Source organism: Fukomys damarensis, unplaced genomic scaffold (assembly GCF_012274545.1).
Source record: "Fukomys damarensis isolate Sample0158 unplaced genomic scaffold, DMR_v1.0_HiC HiC_scaffold_27, whole genome shotgun sequence".
NCBI classification, from domain to species: domain Eukaryota; kingdom Metazoa; phylum Chordata; class Mammalia; order Rodentia; family Bathyergidae; genus Fukomys; species Fukomys damarensis.
In genome coordinates this window covers 4,897,016-4,915,227 of record NW_022900939.1, presented here as the reverse complement: position 1 = coordinate 4,915,227, position 18,212 = coordinate 4,897,016, and the positions used below count along the sequence as shown (strand labels likewise).

General features: G+C 40.0%; 2 protein-coding genes across 4 annotated transcripts; both read left to right on the top strand.

Annotated features, from left to right (window-relative positions):
* The first annotated feature begins 450 nt into the window (after positions 1-450).
* On the top strand, positions 451-6,622 carry LOC104854218 (olfactory receptor 4C12). 2 transcript variants are annotated; one of them, XM_019205780.1, is made up of 2 exons: positions 451-461; positions 5,707-6,622. In XM_019205780.1, the coding sequence occupies exons 1-2, from the start codon at positions 451-453 to the stop codon at positions 6,620-6,622; spliced, it is 927 nt and encodes a 308-aa protein (XP_019061325.1). The 2 variants fall into 2 exon arrangements, with proteins under 2 accessions (XP_019061325.1, XP_010610957.1); XM_010612655.1 differs by lacking the exon at positions 451-461 and having other exon boundaries at positions 5,667-6,622.
* Positions 6,623-7,470: 848 nt separating this feature from the next.
* LOC104854090 (olfactory receptor 4C12) lies at positions 7,471-14,254 on the top strand. 2 transcript variants are annotated; one of them, XM_010612387.1, is made up of 3 exons: positions 7,471-7,531; positions 7,774-7,885; positions 13,217-14,254. In XM_010612387.1, exon 3 carries the CDS (start codon positions 13,239-13,241, stop codon positions 14,166-14,168), a length of 930 nt encoding a protein of 309 aa, XP_010610689.1. In that variant the 5' UTR covers positions 7,471-7,531; positions 7,774-7,885; positions 13,217-13,238; the 3' UTR covers positions 14,169-14,254. The 2 variants fall into 2 exon arrangements, with proteins under 2 accessions (XP_010610689.1, XP_010610688.1); XM_010612386.1 differs by lacking the exons at positions 7,471-7,531; positions 7,774-7,885 and adding an exon at positions 11,680-11,740 and having other exon boundaries at positions 13,196-14,254.
* The last annotated feature ends 3,958 nt before the right edge of the window (positions 14,255-18,212 follow it).

The following is an 18,212-nucleotide window of genomic DNA, read 5'->3' as shown; positions in this document are numbered from 1 at the left end:
GATGAATAGTTATTCAAAAGGGAACAATAAAGGAATCAACAGGAGAAAAATAATGCAATGACAGGGATAAGTCAAAAGCTTTTGATAATAATTGCCAATGCAAATGACCTGAACTCCCCAGTTAAAAGACCCAGTTTAGCAGACTGGATAAAAAAAAAAATCTCAATAGTGCGCTGCCTATTAGAGACACATCTAATTGAAAAAGAAATTCATAGACTAAAAGAAAATCAGTTAATACAGTATACATAGAATAAAGGGCATAGTACTCAGTAACAATAGCTGCTATTATTATCATTTCCTGGTTCACCATCCACTGCTTAGCCTTACATGTAAATATAGCAGCTATTCCAACTTTTATGATCTGTGCTTTAAGCAACATCATGTCTTGTGGACTGCAGAGTAATTGCCAGAGTGCGTGTTTGGGAAATGTCAGAACATATTTGGATGTCCATGTCATCACTGTCCTGATGACATTTATATATAAAGAGATTTTGAAGTCTACTTCCGAGGTGAGGCTTCTTCCATTGACTGGATGGTTGAGTTTCTAAATTTAAGGCATGAAAACCAACAGAGGTTTGGTTCCTACCCTAGGACACTTGACATAGGACCTTAATTTATTTCCCAGCGGTACATATTTCTCTGTGGAAAATATGTCAGGTTCCAAGGTTCATTCCAATGGACAGAGTATGTCCCAGTAGGTTTAGGGTGCAATTGGGAGACTGACTCAGCACCTCAACATCCCACGTGACCTCATGCAGTGAGGGAATTTCCTCAGGGATGGAAGAGTGGAGTGAAGCCCCAAACTGTTATCACACAGCATTTAGTCTTTCCTGTTCTACCTTGGGATCCTCAAGGGCTTGGGAGAGCAATGCTCCATCACATAATATTCTAGACTGGAACCGTAGGCTGTTAACAGATCAAAGCATAGGGAAAAGATCTCATCAGGTGAGGATGCATTGCTTTTAGATTAATACTCCTAAATATGTTTTTCTAAAGTAATATCTTTGAAAAACAGAGATAATTAATTCCCGGGAGAGCACGGCCTTAGATAGAAGACATGTTCTTTACTAAAGTTCTCCATGCCTTCTCCACCTTCCATGATTCCTAAAGAGTGATCTTATTTTCGGGGCAGATAAGAAAGGGTATTTAGTGACAGAAATATCTGTGTCTCTTGTTTTGTAGCTGTAGATTTAGGTGCAGGAGACCAGAAGATTCTTTTTAATGCTGAAGGACTTTGAGATTAAAATCCAGCACAGCGTTTTCTTTTTCTTTTTGCTTTTTCTGAAATGAATTCCTTCAAATATGCTCACTAAGTTTATTTGAAGAAAATAGTGCTATCCTAACACTCCACTTTGTACAATATGGCCTAGTGAATGGGAACTTGAGAAATCCCCATTACCATGCTGCTTGAATAGCTACATAGAGGATTATATTTTGCCCCAAAATGGACATTCTCTTTAACTAAAAAGGCGACCACAGTAAGTTATCTAGACATTCTGATTTATAAATCCAGTTTTATTTCCATGTTTTTCCAAAGAGTTTGTAATTGAGATCATTGGAGCATTAATTTATATTTGATGAGTGATTACATTCAGATGTTTTAGGATATATTTCAGAAATAGTTGTTGTCCTAAAGTGTCAGTATGAAAATATTTACAGTTCCACAGGAAAAGGTTTGCAGTTTATGGAACTCTGAGTTAATTTCCAGGCTTTTCAGCTTGGATAGAGTTCAGTAGCTGGATGGGCTGCTGAGTTTCCTCCACAGTAGGACATAGGATGCAGTGGTCTGGGTGGCCTGAGTTGGTTTATGTAGAGTCGCTGATGTCAGTGAAAGAATCCTCTGGCTCTGATAATTTCCAGAGACAAAAGAGACAAAGTCTCACCTTGTACTGCTGGGAGGAAATATGAGATGAATCTGAGACTGAAAAGGGAAATTGGCAGTGGAGCTGAAATGAGGTACGTGAGCTTCACTGCCATCAAAACAGGAGAGCTCAGTCGGCTGGGTGTAGCTCAGTGAGAGGAAGGAGACACACAGAGAGAGAGAGAGAGAGAGAGAGAGAGAGAGAGAGGAGGGAGGGAGGGAGAGAGAGATTTGAATTCTGTTTTACAAAGGAATCTTTCAACTGTAAAACTGAGACTCAAAGGTGAATGCAGTAAAATATAAAATCTGCCAAGGAAAGAGCGCACCCCATGCAGTGCTTGGGAGACTTCTTCCTAAACTTCAGGCTCAGCGTCACAGTTTATTTTGCGTTTATGAGACACTCTCAGAAATTGTTCTTGCCAGGCACGAGCTTGTTTCTGCTGCAGTGAACCTGGTCCTAGTGATGACTCAGTTTCTTCATCTTTCAGCTCAGACTCAGCCCTCATTTTCAATATCTGTCAAAACAGATATTAATAAATATAAACTGAGTATGATTTCTCTGTCATCTTGTGGTTGTTTTCTTTTGTGTATACTCATTTTAAGGGTTCCTGTGAAAGGCAAATATTGTGATGGAAAAAACTCCATGGTGGTAGGTGCTACAAGACCTGGGTTATGTTGTCTTCTGTTGCTCATCAATTAGGTGTTGTGCCGTGGACTTTCTTTGTCTGGTTTTTAGTTTCTTCATCTTTAAGACACATATAAACTAATAGACTGGAGGTAGATGAGGGTTTTTGATGTGTCACAATTCTAGAGACTTATCCAGTGGACGGTTATGTTAGCAGCAGGTTCTACGTTTCACAGCTTGTCGTGCAGTCTGCCATGGAGCTCCTGGGGTCTCAGGTGGTGGCTTTAGTCCGCTGTCCAAACCCTGGCACAGCTGATCCCCAAAACTAAAGGGGATCTACACTGGGGAGGCTCTGAACCTGTGCTGAAGAGCTAAAGAGAGAGCCTGGATTTGAATACAGGCTTCTCTATTTTTAAAAAATTACCAATCTCACGGAATTCTTGTGAGGATTACATGAAACTGCAAATATAAACCATTTATTATAAGCTGAGCATATGCCATTAGCTAAATAACAATTCTTACATAGGAAGCAAGCATTTGGAAAATAAATCTCTGTGTGCCATTAGGAATGGGGAAAAGAGTTATAGGCAAAGTTTCATTTGAAAATGTTTGAATATATTAAATTTAAAAAAGTAAGAAAGTTTTCTCTGGGAAAAGTTTGTTGAGATTCTTGCCTCTCATTTACAACACGAAAATCTTTTTATGGAGGGTCAGGGTCCTTTTTTTGCTGTGAAAATATGTGTGTTAGAGGATTTGTGTTCTAATGAGTATACTCTTGGTCTTTAGACTACAACAGCGAAGCAAACTGATTTTGTGCTTGTGTCTGACAATCGCCACCGATTTCATCAAATTCAATATGATGCTGAGTTTTTTGTATGTTTGTGTGTGTGTGTTGAAAAAGTAGTAAGGTAAAAAGTACAATGGAAAACTGCTTGCTAAACATGTACAGATAAAGTCAAGGTTTGTAAGAAATTAAATTACAAAGGGAAGGAATTAAGATGTGTATCTCAAGTTTGAGGTTTTCTGTTGGTTTTGATCATAAACTCTAACCACTGGGACAGACCTTCAGGAAGTTATAGAAACATCGTAGTCCATTGTTGGTTCTCCCAAGAGCCACGTCCTCTAGAGATGAATTGGCAATTAGAAGCGCACTCATTTTATTCTCAGAGGTTCTTGTCCCTGGAAGCCTTCTCTAGTACTCTGGGCTATCAGGAAGGAAGGCCATGACCTGGGCTGGGAGCTCTGAGATCAGCTACTCAGTGAAGTATCTGTGGGATCATCTGGAACCATTTTCTTTTCCATGTCTCTCATTATGTGTCATGCACCAGGGACAATTCCTGTTCCTTCTCATGACATTTATGGTTTGAGAACACATAACAATGAATAAAGGGCATATGAGGTCCAAGAAAATGTGAGAATTAACATTGGTAAAATTTACTTTTCAATACTTTTGTGAAGTGTAATAGAATTATATGTGATATGCATTCTTCATGAAGTAAATGAAAATAGGCTTTGTACTAACGGGGCTCTGGTTAAATATTCAGAGCTGACTAACTGAATATCCATATAAATTATTGACTGGTAGTATGATGCAATGAGAGAATGATCATCTTTAGCTGGTAGACTAAATGTGATATGTAGGGTGGTCTGTGGGACAGTCACGCAGAGTCATCTGCTGCCTTGATCTGCTTTAAATGTCAAGTGCCTGCTCAGAACCTCACCGGTACTATGTTCATTTGGTGAATTGTTAACAGTTTCAAGAGCACATTACAGCACTACTGTAGTTATGTTTAGATACTATTCCCCTGGTTCCCATGATGTGCGAGTGTAACATGGCCCATATTGGTTGTCTAACATACTCTATTTGAATATTTTATTTGAAAATTCATGATTTTAAGAAAAAAAAACATAAAATTACATGTGTTTTCTTATAATAGAATTATTAATGTAAACTCTAGAAATTAGGAAAAGACATAAAAAGAAAAGATCTCCTCAATCTCACATCCTGAAGTAAATGCTCAAAATATATTAGTTAATTTACTAGTAAACTTCTTCCTAGACATATGCTTTTAATGCCTATGTAGTATTGGTGTAATTTAATTTTATTTTTGATTATCATGCAATACTCATTCCTAGTAGTAGAGTACAATGTGATATTTCAAAACATGCATATAATGTGCACTGATCCAGGCAGGGTAATTAGCATTTCTCTCTTTTTTAATTCTTTATTTGGCGTCTTTGAACTTTTCCATTCCAGATCTTCATAACATTGGTTACTGTGACCTGTGGTCGCCCAACAAGGCTGTATTACATCAGAATTACATGTCTCCCCTCCTTTTTTCCTCAGTAATTGCTGTTCTATGTGTTCGGGTTGATATTTTTGAGCTTCTACATATGAGAACGAACAGCATGTGGCATCTGATTTCCTCTCTCTAGATTGTTTCATTTAACATAACATCCTCTAGCTCTGTCTCCATTGTCAAGGATGAGGAAAAAGAAACTTGTAGATGTGTTTTAGAGTAGGTAAAACAAAACTATGGAAAATTTATGTGAAGACTTTAAACTTTATTCTCAAAATATACATATAAAATCTATAATATTCAGACACTAATTCCATACCTATTATCAGTAATGCTTTACCTATGGTATGCTTACATAATTATGATTAGGTTATACAGATTATTTCATGGCTTTAAGTCACATTATTTCATACATTCATTTTATTTTATTTATTTATTTTCTTTCTTGTTTTGGTACTGGGGATTGAACTTGGGTCCTTGTGCTTACAAGACAGGCAGCAGAACCACTAAGCTCAATCCTTGGCCCTCGTATATTCATTTAAAAGTCTTTTTGGTCTCCAAAATTTTCACTTGTAGTGATCACTTCATCCAATTTACCGATATTCACAGGAAGTTTCCAAATTTGTTCCCTGACCCTAGAAAAAGAAATTTATTTGTCCTGAGTGTCCTTTGTCTTGTAAGAATACTTTGAAGTGAGGGAAGAAAAAAACTAAGACAGTCAACTAAGGGAGGTCTTGATGCTCCTATGTGTAAAGAGTTTTGGGTTGACAAAGAGTAACTCATGAAGTGGTAGAGTAGTGAAAGGCAGAGTTTTGGTCAATTTGACTTTCCACGGTTCCTTTTTACCTTTCTCTTTTCTCAAGGTTCGGTATCTGTCTCTGCAGCTCTGCTCACCCACACCGACGCATGGAGAAGGGAAGGAACGTGACCGAGTTCATTTTAGTCGGCCTCACACAGAGCCCCCGAGCACAGAGAGCGGTGTTTGTGGTCTTCTTGGTCCTGTACACGCTGACGCTGTGCGGCAACCTGCTGATCGTGGTCACCGTCGCCAGCAGCCCTGCTCTGAGCTCCCCCATGTATTTCTTCCTCAGCCACCTTTCCTTGATAGACACAATTTATTCTTCCTCGTCAGCGCCCAAGCTGATCGTGGACTCCCTGCGAGAGAAGAAAGTCATCTCCTTTAATGGCTGCATGGCTCAGGTCTACGCAGAACATATTTTTGGTGCTGCGGAGATCATCCTGCTGACGGTGATGGCCTACGACCGCTACGTGGCCATCTGCAAGCCTCTGCACTACCCGACCATCATGAAGCACCAGCTCTGCGCCCTCCTGGTGGGAGTGGCCTGGGCCGGAGGCTTTGTCCACGCCACCATCCAGATCCTCTTCACCGTCTGGCTGCCCTTCTGCGGCCCCAATGTCATCGACCACTTCATGTGCGACCTGTACCCTTTGTTGAAACTCGTCTGTGCGGACACCCACACCCTCGGTCTCTTTGTTGCCGCCAACAGTGGGTTCATCTGCCTGTTGAACTTCGTCCTCTTGCTGGTGTCCTATGTGATCATCCTGTGCTCCCTGAAGAACTATAGTTTGGAGGGCCGGAGCAGAGCCCTCTCCACCTGCCTGTCTCACATTACGGTTGTAGTCTTATTCTTTGTGCCCTGCATATTTGTGTATCTGCGCCCGGTGACCACTCTGCCAATTGATAAAGCTGTTGCTATCTTTTATACAGTGGTGGCCCCCATGTTAAACCCTTTAATCTACACTCTCAGAAATGCGGAGGTAAAAAACGCAGTAAGGAAGCTCTGGAGCAGAAAAGTGACTTCAGAAAATAGGTGACCAGGATCATGGAATATTACAGAGAGCGTAATAGAAGTAATATTATCCAACTTTCTTGGTCTACAGATGAAGACATCAGCTTTAATAAGGATTTCTGCAGTGTTTTCAGATAACTAAGCATAGGAATGTAATCTAGGATTACTGTCTCCCATGTCATACTCTTAGTCAATAAATATTTACAAATGAACTGAATTTCTGAAATATCTCCATAAGCTCAAAAGTGTGAGTCTAGAATATTGCATTAGTATTAAAGTAATGTTAATGTAATAGCGAGTTCTTGCCTACTACTGGTGATTAATAATAACATGTTTAATGATATCCTTGAACTCTGGCTGCCACATCACTTCTTTCTTGTGCATTTATTTTTCATCCAGCATTGGCTGTGGAGAACAAGAGGTACTGTTTATCTATTGAAACGTTGTACACCATCACCAAGTGGGTTTTGTCTCAGGACAGAAGGTAGTTTTAATGTATGAAAAGCAATCAGTACAATGTACTGTATTAGAAGAAAGCACACGGTGCTCAGGAATGATAGCTGCTGTTGTCATTATTTTTCCTGATTCTCCATTCTCTGCCTCGCCAGGTACGTAATGTTTGAGCTTGTAGACGTGTTTTAAACAACACCCTGACCTGCAGGCTGCAGAGTAATTTCCGTGATAGGTGTGTTTACTAGGTTCCATATATATTTGTTCATGCCTTCCGTGTCCTGAAGGTATTTACGCAGGAAGAGAATTTGAAGTCTATTTGCCTAGGTGAGGCTTCTTCCATTAAGGAGCCCGTAGAATTCCTACATTCCACAAAACGTCAAAGGGAAGACGTGACAATCAACAAAGACTTTTGGTTTCCACATTTGGAAACTCGACTGGGACTTTTAGCCTCCATTCACCTTGCACCTGGAGCTATTACGCCGTGAGTGTGAATGCATGTCGGGTTCCAAGGTTCATTCCGATAGCCAGAATGTGTCCCCGCAGGGTTAGGGAGCAGTCGAGAGACTGATGCAGTACCTCACCCTCCCGCATGAGCCAGGCCGTGAGAAGGGACTCTCCTCGGGGATACAGAGCCGGGTAGAGCCCCACACTGCTACCGCACAGCGTAGCTCTGTGCTCCGGCTGCGGGCCCTGAAGAGCTCACAGAACAATGCTTTCTCGCAGGACAGTCCAGACCAGCAGTGCAGCTGTCAGGGGATCAAGGCACAGGGAAAAGATTTCAGCAGGCGAAGACTCATTGCTTCGAGATAAATACTCCTCAATGCGTGCTTCTAAGGTAAATGCCTTTAGAAATCAGAAATGATTAATTCACGAGGCAGGGCAAACAGATAGAAGGATAAGTCCTTTAATAAAGTTTCAGGACCTTCGCTACACACCCTGTTTTTCCGAGATGCTTTCTTGTTTTCAGAGCAGAATAAGAAGGGACAGTCAGTGTGAAGAGCATTTGGGTCTCTGTTTCCATAACTAGATTTAGGTGTAGGAGAAGATCCGTCCAGACCTAAGGACTATGAGTTTCAGATACAACTTAGTACTTTCTTTTCTTTTCGATGTGACATTCAGAGGCACTGGAGCTCTGAAAAATTTCTTTGATTTCACTGGATGAAATTGGTGCCATCTTGACATTTTCAGCATCCGGTCATACTGTGTTACTGGGGATTTGAGAAACACGAGTTATAGAAGATGCTACTGGAATAGCTATGGATAATCATGACTTCCTGTTTCTAAATACATTAGTTATTTTCCTTAACTAAAGAAGTAACCAGAGTACATTATCTCAAACCTCTGATTTTTAAATCTAGTTTACTTTGTTTATATGTGTCCACAAGGGGTTACTTTTGCCTTCTTTTATCCTACTTTCATTTGGGTTTAATATTAAAAAATTAATTTTTAACAGTCCATGTTTCCAGTACATAATGATTACCTTTCTCATGAGGAGTTGGTACTTGTACATAAAGAAACTGAATTCTTATTTTCAATCCCTTTCCCACGCCTCCTTCCTGGTTTCCTCAGTAAGCTTAAATATTGCATGGCCTATCTTATAGGGAAACCCATTTATAGATATATGCTGTACATAGCATTTGTAAATAAAAACGTTAAAAAATAACTTTCCAACATTTGATGAGATATTCACTTTTATATGTTTTAGGATATTTGCAGAGATATTTGTTCTTTTGTGGGAAGGGTAGGGGAAAGGAAATAAGGGAAAAGAAAAAAATGAGAAAAGGAAAAAATGGAAACAAAGTCTTTGTAAATAGGGAAGGGTGAAGAGGTGGAGGGAGGGCTGGGGTATGGGGAAAAACTAGAACCAAGACCTGTCATGTAAAGGTACAGGATCCCAATGATGAGTGTAACTGTACTGTATACTTACAAGTAGCAGTAAACTCAAAAAGAAAAAAAAAAAGAGAAATGTTTGTTCTTCTAAGCTGTCAGTATGGATATATTTATAGTTTATGGAACTCAGTTAATTTCCAGGCTCTTCAGCTTGGATAGAGTTCAGTAGCTGGATGAGCTGCTGAGTTTCCTCCACAATAGGACATAGGATGCAGTGGTCTGGGTGGCCTGAGTTGGTTTATGTAGAGTCGCTGATGTCAGTGAAAGAATCCTCTGGCTCTGATAATTTCCAGAGACAAAAGAGACAAAGTCTCACCTTGTACTGCTGGGAGGAAATATGAGATGAATCTGAGACTGAAAAGGGAAATTGGCAGTGGAGCTGAAATGAGGTACGTGAGCTTCACTGCCATCAAAACAGGAGAGCACAAGGACAGAAACAACATTTGAATTCTGTGTTACAAAGGAAAGCGCGCACCCCACACAGTGCTTGAGAATCTTCTTCCTAAAGTCCAGGCTCAGCCGTCACAGTTTATTTCGCGTTTATCAAGCTCTCTCAGAAATTGTTCTAACCAGACACGAGCTTGTTTCTGCTGCACTGAACCTGGTCCCAGTGATGACTCAGTTTCTTCATCTTTCAGCTCAGACTCAGCCCTCTTTTTAAAAACACACATAGCTAACTATGAGTTGAAAGGTAATTCTCTGTCTTCTTGGGGTGACTTGTATATGTATTTGCCTAAGGAAGGCAAATATGGTGGTGGAAAAGAAACCATATTCTTAAAAAAAAACATGGTATGTTTGGTGAGTACTAGACCTGGGTTATGACCTCTGTTGCTCATCAATTAGGTGTCGTGACGTGGACTTTCTTTGTCTGGATTTCAGTTTCTTCATCTTTAAGGCATGTATAAATTAATAGACTGGGAGGTAGCTGAGGGTTTTGATTCACAATTCTGGAGCCTTGTCTGATGGAAGTCTGCATTAGCATCAGATTCAACTTTTCATAGCTTGTCGTGCAGTCTGCCACGGAGCTCCTGGGGTCTCAGGTGGTGGCTTTAGTCCACTGTCCAAAACCTGGCACTGCTGATCCCCAAAACTAAAGGGGATCTACACTGGGGAGGCTCTAAACCTGTGCTGAAGAGCTAAAGAGAGAGCCTGGATTTGAATACAGGCTCCTCATTATGGCTTGCACTGAATCATTTACCTCGAATTGCAGCTTACTTGTGTTCAAACTACAAATAAAAGTGCACCAACTGATAGCAGTTTTATGAGGATCAGGCGAAATGTACATATAATCCAGTTAGGGTAATATGAAGTAGATGCCATGTACTAATGAAAATTATTACATATGAATATGTCACGGAAAAATGAGTCTCTACATATTACTAGAGTGGGGAAAAGCAGAATACACTGAAAGTTTTATTAAAAATATTTGAGTGTGGGGAATTTAAACAAGGAAGACAGCTTTCTCTGTCCGGGAAGAAGTTTAGATTCTTGCCTCCTAGTGTTAGGGCCCTTATATAGAAGATCAGCATTTTCCTTCTTTTCTGCCAAAATATGAGTATTAAAGATTTGAGTTCTAATGGCTACCTTCTTGATCTTAGGACTAGAACACAAAAGTGAAGCTGATTTTGTGCTTTTGTCTGCCAGTTAACAACAGTTTGATCAAACTTGGCATGAGACTGAGTTCTTTGTATTTTTGTTTCTGTGTAGTGTATGCAAAAGGGAGGGAAGGTAAAAAATTATAAAAAATCTGTTCTTTAAATATATTCAGATAACTTCACAGTGTGTAAGACACACAACTAATAGGTGCAACAAGATAAGTGAGTGAAGTTTGGGGTTTTCTGTCTGGTTTTGATCATAAAATCTAACCACTGAGACAGACCTTCAGGAAGTTATAGAAACATTGTAGTCCATTGTTGGTTCTCCCAAGAGCCACGTCCTCTAGAGATGAATCGGCAATTAGAAGCGCACTCATTTTATTCTCAGAGGTTCTTGTCCCTGGAAGCCTTCTCTAGTGCTCTGGGCTATCGGGAAGGAAGGCCATGACCTGGGCTGGGAGCTCTGAGATCAGCTACTCAGTGAAGTATCTGTGGGATCATCTGGAACCATTTTCTTTTCCATGTCTCTCATTATGTGTCATGCACCAGGGACAATTCCTGTTCCTTCTCATGACATTTATGGTTTGAGAACACACAACAATGAATAAAGGGCATATGAGGTCCAAGAAAATGTGAGAATTAACATTGGTAAAATTTACTTTTCAATAATACTTCAATGTTTAATTGAATGGCACATGTATTCATCAAGTTAATAAAAATAGAGTATGTATTAAATGGATTCTAGCTGAGTATTCAGATTTGACTGAATGACTACTGATATACCTTATTATTATTTTTTTTTGAGTCAGGGTCTTGCTCTATAGTTCAGGCTGGCTTTCAACTCATTTTGTAGCCCAGTTCAGCCTCAAACTCATGGTGATCCTCCTGCCTCAGCCTCTCAAGTGCTGGGATTGCAGGTGTGCACCACCATGCCTGGCTTCGACATACCTTATTAATTTTTTTTGAGTAATTTTTTTTTTGCAGTACCAGGGATCAAACTCAGGACCTTGTGCTTGCCAGGCAGGCATTGTGCCACACTGAGCTACAACCCCAGCCCTGACTAATGCATTTTAATGCCACTGTCCGTAGCTGGTAGACTAATGGCGACACGTAGGATGGTCTGTGGGAGTCATGGCAGTGTCATCCCCGTCCTCATCTTCACTGAACGTCTGGTGCCTGTTCAGAACCTAATCCTATGCTGATTGGTGAGTTGTTACCAGGAGTACTCTGAGCACATTTAATTATATTCAGGTACTATGTGAATTGGATTCCTAATGATATATAATGTAAAATTTCTCTGTTTATTCTGTTTATTTCTCTTACTTAATTAAAAAAGTCACAGTTTCAGTTTGAGGGCTCCAAAAAACCCTGTGGCAGTTATATATGTTTTTCTGGTCATAAAATTTACAAAGCAAACTAAAGAAATTAGGAAAATACCAACAACATAAAAAGAAATATCACCCTTTGTATCATATCCTGACATAATTGCTCTAGGTATATTAATTAATTTACTAATAAACTTTTCTATACATATGCATTTAATGGCTATGTAGTATTAGTATATTTTCATTTTCTTTCTTTATTTTTTCTAGTGTGTAGGATCAAACTCAGGACCTTGCACTTGCAAGGCCACTGAGCTAAATCCTGGCCCCTTTATCATTTTGGTTTTGACTGAGATGTAATAATTGCACGCACTAAGGGTTACAATGCTGTCATTCAACACGTGCACACAGTAGACCCTGATTCAGCCGAAGTAATAGCAATTTCTCCTCCTTTTCCCTCTTCGTGCTTGGAGACTTTGTGATTGTCTAATGACCATCAAACAGGCAACAGCTTAGTGCGAATGACGGCCCCTCTCACATCTGCATGTTTCACATCTTTACTTTGGTAGCTCTTATCCGACCACCCTCTGTCTGCCTGCTGCCTTTCCCCTGCGTCTCCCAGTCACTGCTCCACACGTTCAGATCTGTGTCCTTGAACCTCCATGTTTGAGAGAGAAGAATGTACGGTATTTGTCTGCCTTTCTCTGGCTTATTTCACATAACACCATGCCTTTTAGTTCTATCTGCTTGGTGAGGGAGGATGTGAAGCACAGGGAACTTATGTACATGTGTTTTAGTGTAGGTGCAACAAAACCTATGGAAAATTACGAAGATTATGATTTTGAACTTTATTATTAAAATATACATACAAAACCTATGATCTTCAAAGATGAATTCTATAGCCATTATTGTTAAATTTTTGTCTCTTGCATATATGCATACTTATAAAGAAGTTGTACAGATGATTCCATGGTTTTAGTTCACATCATTCATGCACACATATGTGTATATATATATATTTGTTTTGTTATTCTCCAAAATTATTATTTCCAACAATTGTTCTATCATATGGATGTTACAATGAAATTTTGCCTTTAGTGCTTTAATCCTAGGAAGTGAAATCCACTTCTTGTAGAGATGTCCTATGTCTTATAAGAATATTTTTGAAAGCAGGAAAATAAAAGACTAAGACAGTCAACTAAGGGAAGTCTTGATGCTCCTACGTGTAAGAGTTTCGGGTTGACAAAGAGTAACTCATGAAGTGGTAGAGTAATGAAAGGCAGAGTTTTGGTCAATTTGACTTTCCACGGTTCCTTTTTACCTTTCTCTTTTCTCAAGGTTCGGTATCTGTCTCTGCAGCTCTGCTCACCCACACCGACGCATGGAGAAGGGAAGGAACGTGACCGAGTTCATTTTAGTCGGCCTCACACAGAGCCCCCGAGCACAGAGAGCGGTGTTTGTGGTCTTCTTGGTCCTGTACATGCTGACGCTGTGCGGCAACCTGCTGATCGTGGTCACCGTCGCCAGCAGCCCTGCTCTGAGCTCCCCCATGTATTTCTTCCTCAGCCACCTTTCCTTGATAGACACAATTTATTCTTCCTCATCAGCGCCCAAGCTGATCGTGGACTCCCTGCGAGAGAAGAAAGTCATCTCCTTTAACGGCTGCATGGCTCAGGTCTACGCAGAACATATTTTTGGTGCTACGGAGATCATCCTGCTGACGGTGATGGCCTACGACCGCTACGTGGCCATCTGCAAGCCTCTGCACTACCCGACCATCATGAAGCACCAGCTCTGCGCCCTCCTGGTGGGAGTGGCCTGGGCCGGAGGCTTTGTCCACGCCACCATCCAGATCCTCTTCACCGTCTGGCTGCCCTTCTGCGGCCCCAATGTCATCGACCACTTCATGTGCGACCTGTACCCTTTGTTGAAACTCGTCTGTGCGGACACCCACACCCTCGGTCTCTTTGTTGCCGCCAACAGTGGGTTCATCTGCCTGTTGAACTTCGTCCTCTTGCTGGTGTCCTATGTGATCATCCTGTGCTCCCTGAAGAACTATAGTATGGACGGCCGGAGCAGAGCCCTCTCCACCTGCCTGTCTCACATTACAGTGGTTGTTATTTCCCTTGTGCCCTGCATATTTGTATATATGCGCACAGTGACCATTCTTCCAATTGATAAAGCTGTTGCTGTCTTTTATACAGTGGTGGCCCCCATGTTAAACCCATTAATCTACACTCTCAGAAATGCGGAGGTAAAAAATGCAGTAAGGAAGCTCTGGAGTAGAAAAGTGACTTCAGAAAATAGGTGACCAGGATCTCTGAGCATTACACAGAGAGACAGAGGAAATCTAGTCCAACTTGAGCTGTAAACAAAGATGGCAGTTGCAGTAAGGAGTCAGGCAATACTTTCGGATAGCTAATTAAGCAGTGGACCAGAAACAAACACTAATAAAAAAGACAAATAATCTCCTATCTCACACTCTTATCATCACAACCTATTGCTTCTTTGTCACTAAACTGATAAAATAAGTGAAAATTAAAACTTACCCAGGAGCTAAAATGTGTGAATCTAGAATTTTTGTATTGCTATAATAACAATCTTATGATGTAGTATCGAGATGCTTTTCCCACCAATGATTGAAATGAACATGCTAATGATATTCTTTTACTTTGGATTGTGGCTCCCACATAAATTCTTTCTTGTGCGTTTTTTTTTTTTTTTTTTTTTTTTTTTTTTTTTTTTTTTTTTTTTGTTTGTGATGGTGTTTTTTTTTTTTTTTTTTTTTTTTTTGTCAAGCATTGCATGAGCAGTGAGAAGTGGTAGTGTTTGTCTAGTGTCTACATGACTGGCATTGCACCAGCCAGAAGCCAACCTTTCCTGCTTTGCACAGGGAATGCTTTACATACAGTTAATTTCATCATATGATTAATGATAATGATGTAAAGAACACTCTAGGACTGAAAGTTGTACATCTAAGAAAGGTATGCAGTTTGGGGGCTGGTCCTCCCCCAGGTGGGGATGCTAACGTTCTGGAAAGTTGTAATTGTTGTCTGTTGAATGGTAAAGTTCATTTTGTTTTAGTTACCAGTAGCAGGACAGAAGCTGGCACACAAGAAACCTGACTGGTGCTGTCAAACTGGGAACCCCAGCTTGGGATGATGCCGGGATGGCGAAGTGGTCCTGGTGAAAGAGGGACCTTGGCTTTGGTTGGCGGACAGGCTGGGGTGCGGCAGGCTCAAGACAGAAACTACCACAGCACAGTGCATATCGGCAGAGTTCGGAAACTGAGAGATGGGGCGCTGGTGAGATTCACTGAATCGGTCTCCAGAGAGGTCCCTGAAGTTCGGGGAGAAACTGTCCATGAAGATGTTAGGAAAGCTCAAAGGAAATGGGCACCATTGGATATCTTGCCATGTCCCTCCAAACACACACGTGACTGATGCACACATTGCATCTTTCATTTTCTACCACACATTTTCCAGGATAATCAAGCTCAGTTCAGCATGATTCAGTCCCATATGATGTTTATAGTAGAACTGTGATAGTCTGAGACATCACTCCTTACCCTACACCCTTCGTACTGTTACACATTTCTAAGTGCAAATGGTTGATAGTACTTAGTTTCAGGCTTTTTTTTTTATATTGCAAGGCCAAAAATTGAATAAAATAGCTTGGGTTTTGAAAGATTTTGTATGACACCATTAGCTGTATGGCGGTAGCTTCATCCTTTCATTCAAGATACATAGACAGAGGATGAACGATTACTTGGAAGTAGCTTTGTGGAACAGATTTTATTATTATTATTATTATTATTATTATTATTATTATTATTATTATTATTAACTTATTTTCTTTTATTTTTTGGTACCGGGGATTGAACTTGGGTCCCTGCTTTGGCAAGGCAGGAGGTGGAACCACTGAGCTAAATCCCGGGCCCTAAATATTATTGTTATGTAAAGATTTCACTGAATTTCACATTCATGAAGTGTAGCACTCTTCCAAATGTAGAGGATCTTGTCTCTGATCCTTTGTAAAATAGGTTGCTGAGTCTCTAGGAGCCAGACTGTGGAAACAGACTGGAAAGATGAGGTGAAACAGGAAAGAGACAGCACCAGGGACCGAAGGTGAATGGAGCCACCATGTCATACAAAGGTAAGATGCACATTAAGCTCACAGTACCGATAACCTAACCCCATGGTACACAACAAATGTCGGAGCAATAGGTAGAAAGTGGAGCCTGGAGCAGTAGGGTACAACTCTAGAGTGTCATCAACTTATCCGATGGTTGTGAGGAAATTAATACATATGACCAGACCACTTCTACCGGAAGAGATCGATGAAACTGGGGATGTGTGTTATACTTCGTTCACTGAGCCTGTCCAGATGGTCGCAGACAAACAACCTTAATAAAGTGCAATCTTCAAAACTGAAGATATTTGTCCTAACAGTTCATATATTTACAGTAAAAAATAAGTACGTAGTGGTGCAATCACTGAGTGTTGTCTTTGTATCTAGCTATTCTACTAAGTAGAATCTATCAATTAAGTCTAGAAGTTTTTTGGCAGAATTTTTTGGGTCTTCTATGTAGAGTATCATATCATCAGTAAATAGTGACAGTTTAACTTCTTCCTTTCCTGTCTTTATTCCGTTTATTTCATTCTCTTGTCTAATTGCTGTGGCTAATGTTTCTAGAACTATATTAAACAGGAGTGGTGATAGTGGACATCCTTTGTGTTGTTCCTGATTTTAGTGTGAAGGTTTGCGTTTTTGATCATTTAGAATGATATTGGCTGCTGGTTTTTCATAGATAGTCTTTATCAAGTTGAGGTAAAGACCATTTATTCCAATTTTTGTAGAGTTTCTTTTTATCATGAATGGGTATTGAATTTTGTTGAATGCTTTTTCTGTATCTGTTGAGAAGATATTATGGTTTTTTTCCTTGGCTTTGTTGATATAGTGTATTACACTTATTGATTTACATATGTTGAACCATCCTTGCATCCCTGGGATAAATCACACTTGGTCAGGGTGTATGATTTTCTTGATGATCTTCTGTATTCTGTTTGCCAGTATCTTATTGGGGATTTTTGAGGCTTGTAGGCTCTCTTTTTTGGTTGGGTCTTTCCCTGGTTTTGGAATCAAAGTAATACTTGCTTCCAGGAATGAATTTGGATGTGTTGTTTCCCTTTCATTTTCATTGAATATTTTAAGGAATAGTTGTGATAGTTGTTCTCTAAATGTCTTGTAGAACTCAGCAGTGAAGCCATCAGGACCTGGAATCTTCTGCATTGGTAATGTTTTAATTATATTTTCAATTTCACTGAATGTAATTGGGGTGCTTAGACTTTTTATATCTTCTTTGTTCAACTGTTGAATTTCATATGTATCTAGGAATCTGTCCTTTTCTGTTGTATTTTTCATTTTATTAGAGTACAGGTTTTTGAAGTAGGTATTGATGATCCTCTGGATTTCTGCTGGATCTTTTGTGACTTCACTTTTTTCATTCCTAATTGCATGAATATGAGCCTTTTCTTTCCTTTTTTGATAAGGTTGGCTAAGGGTTTATTGATTTCATTTATTCTTTATTTGATAACTTGTCAGATTCATGATTTATATGGATTTTCTTCTACTCTTTGTGTGGCTTTTTTCCTCTCTGTTGATAATGTCCTTTGAGGCACAAAAGTTGTTTATCATGAAGTAAAATTAGTCTATTTTTTCTTTTGTTGCCTGTACTTTTTCTGTCAAATTGAGGTCATTTTTCCCCAACTGTCATCTTTTATTGTTGAATGCACTTTTCTTCCCTGAGAAAAGTCAGCTGACTGATGTAAATCCTAACAGAATATGTTTGTCCTTTCTATTCTTCTCATAGTGGCCTTTAACCATGTTAAAGTAACTTGGTTTTCTTTCTCTTGGACCCAAAGGAGGCCGTCAGCATCTAGCTGGGGCGCCAGGGCAGGCAGAGAGCTCCTATCTGGACTTGACACAGCTCTACTATCTGTGAGCTGTAAGACACTGAACAAGCTGGGTGGCTCTCAGAAATTCCATTTCATTGTCTGTAAGTAGATGCACATTAGGATTTAATTTACACAGCTTTGTGAGGGTTAAATGAGTGTGTGAAACAAGTACAGTGCCTGGATCCTTGTGTTAAGAAGCCTCAAGGGTACATGTGAGTCTTTCTCTACTCAGTATTACTGAGTCTGGTTCAGAGTGTATGAACAGGGTGAGGCTCTGGTATAACACACATCAATGACTTAATCCTAATCTGCCACATGTTCTGGTGTTGATGGGTATTAGAGTTAGATACAGAGGCCAGAATGTCCGAAGACCCTGAAACCATCTAGAAGAGCCTTTC